At 38.5% G+C, this 10,775-nt stretch overlaps 2 protein-coding genes across 2 annotated transcripts; one reads left to right on the forward strand and one right to left on the reverse strand.

Annotated features, from left to right (window-relative positions):
* Positions 1–607: 607 nt before the first annotated feature.
* On the forward strand, positions 608–3,722 carry LOC115983591. Its single transcript, XM_031106311.1, has 2 exons — positions 608–869; positions 3,218–3,722. The coding sequence occupies exons 1-2, from the start codon at positions 773–775 to the stop codon at positions 3,556–3,558; spliced, it is 438 nt and encodes a 145-aa protein (XP_030962171.1). The 5' UTR covers positions 608–772; the 3' UTR covers positions 3,559–3,722.
* Positions 3,723–5,289: 1,567 nt separating this feature from the next.
* LOC115985337 lies at positions 5,290–8,477 on the reverse strand. Its single transcript, XM_031108289.1, has 8 exons — positions 8,362–8,477; positions 8,052–8,182; positions 7,557–7,694; positions 7,341–7,488; positions 6,802–7,253; positions 6,455–6,708; positions 6,021–6,409; positions 5,290–5,836 (listed from the first exon to the last, which is right to left on the reverse strand). Exons 1-8 carry the CDS (start codon positions 8,475–8,477, stop codon positions 5,290–5,292), a joined length of 2,175 nt encoding a protein of 724 aa, XP_030964149.1.
* Between the last annotated feature and the right edge of the window lie 2,298 nt (positions 8,478–10,775).

Genomic DNA, 10,775 nt, shown 5'->3' on the forward strand with positions numbered 1-10,775 from the left:
ACTTCGCTTTCAAAAAAAAAACACTTCAAAATATTTTCTTCTAGAAATAGTGTAGTTCTTATAGTTCATTTACATTTCTTATTGTCATCTGCTTTAATGCAAGCAGTAGTATACTTTAATTCTTTGATGCTTGTATGACATTCTTCAATTAAAACAAGTAATTTCTAACATTTCTTTAGTTGTTGATTCTATGTGCATCGATTTTACTATCGTTATTGTATTTTTTATTCTCTTATTGCTTAGAAAATTCTATTAATTGAGATATTATCGAATAATCTCAATTCTCGAGTTAAAAATTAATTTTTTTGGGGGTAAAACAAGATTTACAAAAGTTAAAAACAGTTAGATTAAAGGTTCCATAATTCAGACCAACCTCCACAAAACCAAAAGTGAAGTGGAAATCTCTAAATCAAAGGGCTATTACCTCTATAATTAAGAGTGCTTTTTTTTTTTTTTGGAAAGGAGGGACAGGTGGATTCAACTTCTCAGCCACAATGAGTGGCAAAACAATGTCCTAAGATTCCAATATTTTCTTTTTTAGAAAGTTGGCCCATATAGTCATATACTAAAGTATTTTTCAACTGATAAGATCGCTTTAGAGCCAAAGATAAGGACAAAGATCACGTTCTCCACTTTATCAATGGTATAAACGAAGCAAACAAGTTACAAACTATATGCAAAGAGAGAGAGAAGCAGCCTGAAAACAATATTCTAGGATTGGATACTACAGTCCAGAAGCTCTTTGCATGGTTACTAGAGTGAAGCTAGCCAGATGGGAAGTAAAGAAATAGTAGTGCTTTTCATATTACTCTCCTACCTTTATATTTTTGCAACTTCTAGTCCTCTTCAGAAGGCCTTGGCTTCTTCAGGTACTCACATCTATCTTTGTCATATGTTTCTCATATTCTTCTCTTACCTTCATATTTTTGCATATTCAGAAGAACTTTCCTTCTTCGGGTTATTTTTAGCTATGGTTTATGGTTTGAATTAGAAACTCTATTTTGATTATGATGGTCGTTCGACCTGCAATTCCTCACATCCTTGTCACGGATTGCACTTTGAGACATATAATATAAGTCTTTTGCTACAATCTCCTATTCATATTCAAAGTACGGTCAAGAAAGGTTGAGTAATGCTACAAACAAATTTTTTTTTTAAAGCTGTTATTGATTTCACATCAGACCATCACTTATACCACTTTATTGTCTGCCATTGACAACTTATCCCCTCAACCTTTAGCGGAAAAAATGAGTGCTTGTAGACTTATTGAGGAAGGAATAATACAAATTAAGTACAAGCTTCCAAATTAGATGTGATTGGTTTAACAGAAATGAGATGAAAAACTGACACGTACACAGTCATATGCTTTTGTTATCTTCTCTCAAGAATTCCAATTCCATGTTACTAAGGAATCAGGCAGAAATGGTGCACACTTTTTTGTTAAAAATGGATTCTGGTAAATTTATTCTTTTATGGTGGTGCTAAATACATCTAACTTTCTTATAATGGGAAAGTTCAAAAGGCAATACCTTGGCAGAACAGACAAGATTTATACAAGTGCCCTTCAAAAGACAGAAACACCATAACACAAACGTTAGGTTGACTTTCATGAACCAAAATTAAAGAGTAGGAATTCCACGTCTAGAAAATTTGATTAATTCTATAGCATAATGGTACACAAAACACTGAACCTAAAGAATTTCTGTTATTCACCTTCAACTTTAAGATATTACACTGTCTCCACATTGAAAAAAGGCTCTTATATTGCTGCTGCAAAAATTTCCCATGTATAGGCTTCAGTATTTATATGAGCTATTCAAGAGCAATTGAAGAGATTGGGAGTTGTGCGTGTGTGTTTGAGACTAGTTTATAAGCTAATTTTTTGCTTTTGAACTTTTATGTACAACTTTTTTAAACATCATTTTTTCTTACTATTTTTCCCTTTTTTAAAGTAAAATTATAATTTAACATACTTTCAGCAAAAAGCTAAATAAATTTTTTTTTTTTTAAAAGTTAGTTAGGAAGTTTTTAAAAGGAAACTTATGCCTGCTACTTGAACAGCGTGCAGTGCACTCACAAAAATTTCCAAAGATCTCTTGTGCACCATTAGTTGTCTCTGCCATTAGTTCTCACTTTTCTCTTTAGGATAAGTAAAAATTCATTATTATGTAAATGCATGATTTTTTATTGTTCTTAACTACGTAGTAAGGGAAATTTTTTGATGAAATCATTTTTCCTTCTCATACTTAATAACAATTAAGCTCCATACAACCTTAGTTTTGGAAGCATTTTTTATCATTCTATACTTATCAAAAAAGTTTTGGAAGTATTGTTTCCACCATCCTGCTATGCAAAACAAAACTTAGCTATACACTAGTGCTGCTACTCCACAAGATAGAGATGCTTCTTTTCTTTTCTTCTTCATTTTTTTCTTTAGTTTACAAATGCACTCAATAGTTTTTGAACTTGCAACTTCACTTTCCACCTAATAGATCTTGACTACACAAGACAGTTAAAAATACTTCAGTAGCAAAAGATTGAAAGTAATAGGAGTGCAAACCTAGAGGCTAGAACAGAGTGCTGTGGTACTTTGACGAGACGGGAAAATCTTAGGAGAGCAAACTCATGACCTGGTAGTAGAACTGAAAATAATAAAATTACAGCCCTAGAAGAAATTCAGTTCAGCATTTGATAAATAATATGAGAGCAGGCCAGGTTGATTTCATTCAGGTTAGAAAAATTCTGCAATTCCAGCCAAAACTCTTGGATTGCTTAATTAATGCAACATCAGCATTTAAGATCAACTAGAAACATAGGCTGACAGAGAACTAACCCTTCCATCAAAAAAATTGGTGGCTAGAATTACGTGCTCTACATTAGAAACTGGAAGCCAGTCAACCAATCTAACATCCTACTTTGTATCCAAATTTATTAGCTATCCCTTTTTAGCTTAAGCTTGAAGCGCACAAAGGCTTGCCTCTCTGTGATGCCATTGATAGCATGTGTCAGTAATAAAAAACTTCAAGATCTATTTATCATCATAGGTTTTATTTTTATTTTTCTTCCCCCATATTTGTCCCCTATGTCAAACGCAAAGCCAGCTCCATGAAGAACCTTTTGGCATCCATCTGTTGCCAATCACGTTCAAGGCAAAGTCCTTCCATGACACCTTTTCCAAGTATTGGTCTATGCTAGGTACTTTCTAATACTTTTGCAGATTCTTTGCAGGAAACTCACTTGGGAGCAAAAGTTGCACATAGTCATGACAGCAGTTACATTGGTAATAGTGGAAGGAGTGCTATAAAACATAGCAGCAAGTTTGAACATGCCACCGGTGGTGGATCCGCTGGTGCTGGTGAGAGTGGACATAATGGTGGGTCAAGCTCACCTGCACAAGGAGGTAGAAATTTCATCCCAGTATATGTAGCAGGTGCTGCAAATAATCGTCAGAACCATCACCGTGGATATGGCAACTGCAACCAAAACTCCATAGGAATTTCAACCTTGGTTGCAGTGACCGTGGGGTCTCTCATTACACATTTTTATTTGCTAAAATGAAGAAGATATATACGTTGCTTCTACTTTGTATGGGTTGTTTGTTGTAAGCTTTTTAGATTAATGTTTTGCTGTAAATAACAACCCTGTATTGTGTTGACTTTGGTAAATGTTTTTCGTTTGATATCTTAAAATTATGCAGATATAAGCTCGTTTGCATGTATTAATTGCATTTGCCTTGTTTAGATCAATGCTTGGTGTTGTGTTAAGGTTTTTTCTAATGGATTAAGCAGAGAAAGATGTTGGTCACCTCAAGGGGACCTGACCTCCATGCCAGAGTAGAGAGAGAGAGAGAGTAAACTGAATGAGCATTATTATTCACAATGAATCCCTCTGTTACAACCTTTATCCCCTATACCCGTAGACCATTCTAACTCACTCATGGTCCACTAACTAACCCCCGGTGTACACTCCCCTTTTACTACTACTTAACCACACATCACTCTATTAACCAATGTAACAAACATTAACCCATAGTAACTAACTATCTGTTACAACCAATATAGCACAATTGTGTAATTACAACTCAATGGCAATAGATTCCTAACATTACCCCTTCCTTTCAAAGCACCTTGCCCCCAAGGTGAGGGAAAGAGAGCTGCAGCTGATGAAGAGACTCCCAGGTTGCATCTTCAAGTGAGGCACCTAACCATTGCACCAACACTTCAGTGATGACCCTGGACCTCAAGGACTTACCCCTGGTTTGCAAAATTGCAACAGGTTCAGTATACACTTGCCCTGAATCATCAACTGGAGGCAAGGTAGGTAAGGGTGTTACATGCTAGCCCAATTTCAACTTCAGACAAGACACATGGAACACAGGATGAATCTTTGATTTTGAGGGAAATTCCAACTTGTAAGACACACTTCCAATTCTCTGCAACACCTTAAATGGTCCAAAATATCTTGGAGACAACTTCCACCTTCCTTTGGAAGCTAATGACTGCTGCCTATAGGGTTGCAACTCAGAAAAACCCAATCCCCCATTGCAAAGAACCTATCCTGCCTATGCTCATCTGCTTGTGTCTTCATCCTATCTTGAGCAGTAGCCAAATGATCCCTTAAGATGTTCAGAACAGCCTGCCTCTGACTTAACAAAGAGTCTAGTGCATCCACCCTAGTTGTACCACCCTAGTTGTACCAAATGATCCCTTAAGATGTTCAGAACAGCCTGCCTTTGACTTAACAAAGAGTCTAGTGCATCCACCCTAGTTGTACCAAGAACATAACTTTGGAGCTTAGGGGGAGGAAAGCCATACAAAGCCTCAAAAGGGGTTAGCTTCAAACTGGCATGAAATGAGGAATTGAACCAGAATTCTGCCAAGGGTAACCAAGAAGCCCATTGATGAGGTCTATCACTGGTAAAAGCCCTCTAGTATTGTTCCAAGCACTTGTTCACAATCTTAGTCCGTACATCTGTTTGAGGGTGATAGGCAGTGGACATGGCCAAAACAGTGCCTTGTAGTCTAAATAACTCAGACCAAAACAAAGAAGTAAAAGTGGCATCTCTGTCAATTACAATGGAAGAAGGCATTCCATGTAATTTGAAAACACATGCATGTAAAGGGAAGCAATTTTGGCTACACTATATGGATGTGAGACAGGAACAAAATGCACATACTTAGTTAATCTGTCCACCAACACCAAGATGGCTTCAAACCCCATGGATTTAGGAAGGCCCTCCACAAAATCTAGGCTCACATCAATCCAAGGAGTATTAGGAATAGACAATGGTTAAAGTAGTCCAGCTGGAGAAGAGGTATCAGACTTGATCCTCTGGCAAGTATCACAATCTCTGATAAATTTCTTGGGGTCAGTCTTCATCTCTTGCCAATAAAAATCACTCTTAGCCCTTTGATAAGACTTTAAGAACCTAGAATGACCTGCTAAGGGGCTGCTATGGACATGATGCAGAAATTGAAGCTTAAGAGGACAAGATGGACCAATGTAAAACCTGCCCTTGTAAATTAACAATCCATTCTGAAAAGTGAAGCCCTTAGGTGGGGTCCTTGCCTGGACAGCAACAATGAACTGTTGGACAAACTCATCCGAGGAGTAACTATCTTTCAACACCTTCAACCAAGTAGGATCAGGAACTGTCAAAAGCATTAGGCAACTTGCTTTGGAATCAGAATTAAAAGTAGACAGATCAGAAACAGGTCCAAAAAATTCGTGACAAGGCATCTGCCACCCTATTATCACACCCTTTTTTATATTCCACCACAAAGGCATATCCCAAGAGTTTAGCAAGCCACTTTTCTGGAGATGGTGTAGCAATCCTCTGTTCCAACAGGAACTTAAAGACTCTGATGATCTATCTTAACCACAAAAGGTCTTCCCAGCAAGTAAGACCTCCATTTTTTAATTGCAGAAGCTAAAGCCACAACTCAATTTCATAAGTAGATAAATGAATGTATTTATCTTTCAAAGCCTAACTATGGAAGGCTATTGGTCTCTAATCCTACATGAGCACAGCTCCCAAACCCTTCCCTGAAGCATCACACTCAATAATAAATGGCTTAGAAAAATCTGGAAGAGCCAACACAGGAGGCTGAGTCACAGCCTCCTTTAACTTTGTAAAAGCTTCCAAAGCCTTATCACTCCAATGGAAGGAATCCTTTTTAAGGAGATCAGTCAAGGGTTGGGCAATGGTCCCATACCCCTTAATGAATTTCCTATAATAGCCCGCCAGCCCTAAAAACCCTCTCAAAGCCTTGACAAAATCAGGTATAGGCCATTGAACCATAGCTGAAATCTTCTTGGGATCTGCCTTGACACCCTCTCCAGATATGACATGACCCAAATACTCAACCTCAGTACAGCCAAACACACACTTGGACTGCTTGGCATATAGCTAGTTAGACAACAACACCTCCAAAACAGTTCTAAGATGAGATACATGAGCATCCATGGACTGACTGTAAACTAAAATATCATCAAAAAACACTAGGACAAATTTCCTCAAATAAGGTCTAAAGATAGAGTTCATTAAGGCCTGAAAGGTGGATGGTGCATTAGTCAACCCAAAGGGCATAACCAAAAACTCATAATGCCCTTCATGAGTTCTAAAAGCAGTTTTAGGAACATCCTTACTCTTCTTCCTAATCTGGTGATAACTTATCCTGAGGTCCAAATTAGAAAATACTAAGGCACCTGCCAATTCATCTAATAGCTCATCTATAACTAGAATTGGAAATTTGTCTTTAATAGTAGTCTTATTAAGAGCCCTATAGTCTATTCACATACGCCAGCTTCCATCAGCTTTCCTCACAAGCAAAACAGGTGAAGAAAATGGGCTTTGGCTAGGCTGTATTGACCCTAATTCTAGCAACTCATTTACCATCTTTTCAATTTCAGATTTTTGAAAATGAGGATACCTGTATGGCCTTTCACAAACAGGCAAGGTTCCTTCCTTGAGGTTGATGCTATGTTCATGACCTCTGATGGGTGGCAAGCTAGTAGGAACAGCAAAAACCTTGAAGAATTCACTCAACAAGTCTGCCAGCACTGGTGGAAAGTGAGGTTGGTCAGAGGGAATAGGGGCTGCAGCAGTAATTTGTAGTACTAGACCCTTCTTGGTTGACCCACTGAAAAGCTTGCTAGCATCAGAAATGGTCGAGGAAGCAGGCTGCAATCCCTTGAGGAACACTCTTTTTCCCAAATGTAGAAACTTCATAGTCAACAACTGGAAATCCCAACTGATTACCCCCAAAGTACTCAGCCATTGGTTACCTAAAACTACCTCACAACCCCCCAAATGTAAGACATTAAAGTCCAATACAAACCTATGTCCTTGCAAAGTGATATTGACCCCATGATAGCTTCCTATAGTCTTAAGAACTGTGCCATCAGCCACTCTAACCTCTAATATTTGAGAGGTATCCAAGTGCAAGTGCAGCACAAGTAACTCAACAGCATCCAAAAAATTATCCACTTAGAAAACAACTCAATTTGTGTCTCAGATAAACCCAAGATTCTATTTGACAAAATTTCGAAGTTACCTTTATAAGCAATCACAGTGGAAGTTTGTTTGAGTCTAATAAGAGCCTCCATGGGATCATCATAAGCAGTGACACCAAAGCGCGTCTGCAGAGCTTTAACGAAGACCTCCCAGCTACTAAACCCACCTGTTCTGCATCCTGAAACCAAATAAGAGCTTCTTCCTCAAGATGATATGAAGCCATCATCACCTTCTGGTGCTCTGGGGTGTTATGATATGAAAAAAATTGGTTGGTCTTATAAACCCAACAAGTGGGGTCTTCTCCATGGAATTTTGGAAAGTCCAATCTTAGGTTCTTGATAGAATTGAGGGGTGAAGACCTAGAAAGCACGGACGCGGTTGGGAGGGTGCCGCACCCGAGTCCGACGCGGGACGTGGCATCCAACGCGGTTGACCGTGCGTCGGTGCCGCGTCTGAGTTTTTTTTTTTTTTTTCCCCCTCGAATTCGCGCCGACTCGGCTCAATTCGCGCCGACGCGGCTCGATTCGCGCCGAACCAGGCTGATTCGGCCAGAATCGGGCCATATCGGCCGGCAACCGATACGGCCAAAACAAACCGAAATCGGCCTTGAAACTCGCCGGAGCAGCCGAAATTCTGACCTCAGATGTGTTTCTTGCCTTCTTCTTTCTTTGTTTTGTGAATCAAGGTATATTAATGTATTTTTTAAGAATATTTTAATAGTAAAAATATATAGAAAATATAAATAAAAATATTTTTAATCGTCGAGTCCCGCCGCACCCGCACCCGCACCCTACTTTTTCAAAAATTGCCGAGTCCCACATCCGCACCCGAGTCCCGAAACGCACCCGTGCTTCATAGCTGAAGACTCTGAAATTCCCCCATTATTGTTGATAAGAAGAGCTCGAGAACTTGAATTTGGAATCTGTTGCCATTTTTCCTCTGTTTCAGCAACCTTTTGCATAAACCCAGTAATGGTTTGCTGCTTCTAGATTTCTTGTAATGCATGTTCACGATTCTCGAAAATCCTCGCTAAAGGTGCAATTTTCTCTAAAATCTGTTTGTCTGAATTTTGTGAATTGGAATTTTGTGAAGTGGAATGAGTTTCTGTCATGGTGGCATGAAAGGATCAGAGGCTTTGATAACAAATGTTAAGGTTTTTTTTAATGGATTAAGCAGAGAAAGATGTTGGTCACTTCAAGGGGACTTGACCTCCATGGAAGAGAGAGAGAGAGAGAGAGTAAACTGAATGAGCATTATTATTCACAATGAATCCCTCTGTTACAACCTTTATCCCCTATACCCGTAGACCATTCTAACTAACTCATGGTCCACTAACTAACCCCCAATGTACACTACCCTTTTACCACTACTTAATCACACATCCCTCTAAACATTAACCCATAGTAAATGTAACAAACATTAACCCATAGTAACTAACTATCTGTTACAACCAATATAGCACAATTATGTAACTACAACTCAATGGCAATAGATTCCTAACATGTTGAAGGGTGCAAGGTAAAGATGTTTCCAAAATAAATTATACACATGAATCCTAAGAGACAAGGAAAAACAAAAACCAGATGATTTTTGAAAGAGAGTGAATGCGTGTGAGCATGCACCCTTACTTGTCCATGCAAGTTCACAAGCATCAACAGGAGTTTGTGTGTGTGAAAGAGAAGGGGGGAGGCAGTGCTAGAGACCAGAGGATAGATAGAATAATTAGTATAGTGACCTTACTCATTTGTTCGCTTCTTTCAATTATGAGCATAGATTGAATCTTGGACTGGATGCTAGGAAGATTTTTCTACAGAGAGATGATAATAGAAAGTGAAAATGAGTACACCAATGAGCTCTAAGTCAAATGACATTCCAAATTGAGTGAAGAGTAAGGTCGTAGGTTTAAAACACACTAGATGCATAGGTACCTTATCAATAAATAAAGTGAAAAAAAAAAGAAAAAAAAAAAAGAATAGTATGACCAAGAATTCTGCAGCTCTAATATTGTTCAGAAATTTTAGATCTTGTCATATGAACCTGTGTTTAGCCATGTTGAACACTCTAGCAGTTTAATCATTTTAACTAATCAAGCCTTGTTGAGGATCTATAAAAAAAAAAAATACTAATATGCGTAAATGTGCATGTTTGTGCACTAATTTGTTCAGTTAATATAATACATGGGTCAAAATGTATTTTAGACGATTTGTTTCTAACTGCATCAGTGATATGCATTAGCAAAAGACTGACTCAAAAAGAACGGTGCAATATTGAATCCTAAAGGCCATAGACAGGGATTTCTCCGTGTACAGAGTACAGACCAAAACTGACCTAAGACCTTAATGGCATAAGCGTCATGGTTATTTCACTAAAAGTCCAACTATAGTTCATCTTAGCCATCCATGTGTCCATGAAGATCATTAAATATCAGCCATGCATCTGTTTGAAGAATATTCCGAGTATTTAAGGACGGTCTAGGAAATACATGGTACAATGTCCTTGAGGTATTGGCAGAGGTTGAAGGCAAACCAAAGGTCAAGACAAAGGCTCAAGGACTTGTTGCACTATGTTGGCAAGAAGAAGAGTAGGTCCACATGCAAGGACCCAATGTTGTGTACACTGGCAAGATGAGGGGTTGGATACAACAAAGAAAAAATTATCTTATGAGATGGTCTTATAAGATATTTCACAACATGCGTGGGTCTCACATGTTGTGAAAGAGATGTCTCATGAGATACCTTCTCCAAACAAAGAGGTGAGTGCAGGGTCGCTGCTGCAGGTTATAAAGAATGTACCCTAATACAAACACCGAATTGTGCACCACTACTCGGCAGAGAACGGCATGGCAGAATGCTAAGGAATTTGTAATAATATTATATTTGCATCCAATGAGAGCCTTACGCCTATAAAGGGATCACCTCTGCCCTTAGCCTATAAAAGGGTAAGGGCTGATCCCCACAGACACAAGTTAACTAAGAGCTAGAGAGCACAACACACTCACTCCCATAGCTCATTGTGCACATTATACTGTTCTTGTTGCTTGTCATTTTTCTTCAAGTAATATGGTGGCTGGAAGTAGAGTTCTCTCTAGTTCAAAACCATGGTTTTTCACCCCTCATGCTTAGGCAAAGGGGTTTTCCATGTAAATATCTTATGTCCTTTGTGCTATCACTTTCCACCAATATATGAGCACGCCAACAACAATTGATCACATTGACACATCAGGGGCAACCAAATTTATGGGTAGTCCATTAGCTTAAAT

The sequence above is a fragment of the Quercus lobata genome, chromosome 4, assembly GCF_001633185.2.
Source record: "Quercus lobata isolate SW786 chromosome 4, ValleyOak3.0 Primary Assembly, whole genome shotgun sequence".
Taxonomy (NCBI): Eukaryota; Viridiplantae; Streptophyta; class Magnoliopsida; order Fagales; family Fagaceae; genus Quercus; species Quercus lobata.

Bases quoted from the DNA above. Each gene is read 5' to 3' on its own strand.
- LOC115983591 (XM_031106311.1), top strand. From the start codon at position 773: ATGGGAAGTAAAGAAATAGTAGTGCTTTTCATATTACTCTCCTACCTT. The intron at 870-3,217 runs GTACTCACATCT...ATACTTTTGCAG, and splicing joins GAAGGCCTTGGCTTCTTCAG to ATTCTTTGCAGGAAACTCAC.
- LOC115985337 (XM_031108289.1), bottom strand. From the start codon at position 8,477: ATGCAAAAGGTTGCTGAAACAGAGGAAAAATGGCAACAGATTCCAAAT. The intron at 8,183-8,361 runs GTGCGTTTCGGG...CACAAAACAAAG, and splicing joins TCTTCAGCTATGAAGCACGG to AAAGAAGAAGGCAAGAAACA. The intron at 5,837-6,020 runs GTAGGATTAGAG...CTGTTGGAACAG, and splicing joins GGTTTGGGAGCTGTGCTCAT to AGGATTGCTACACCATCTCC.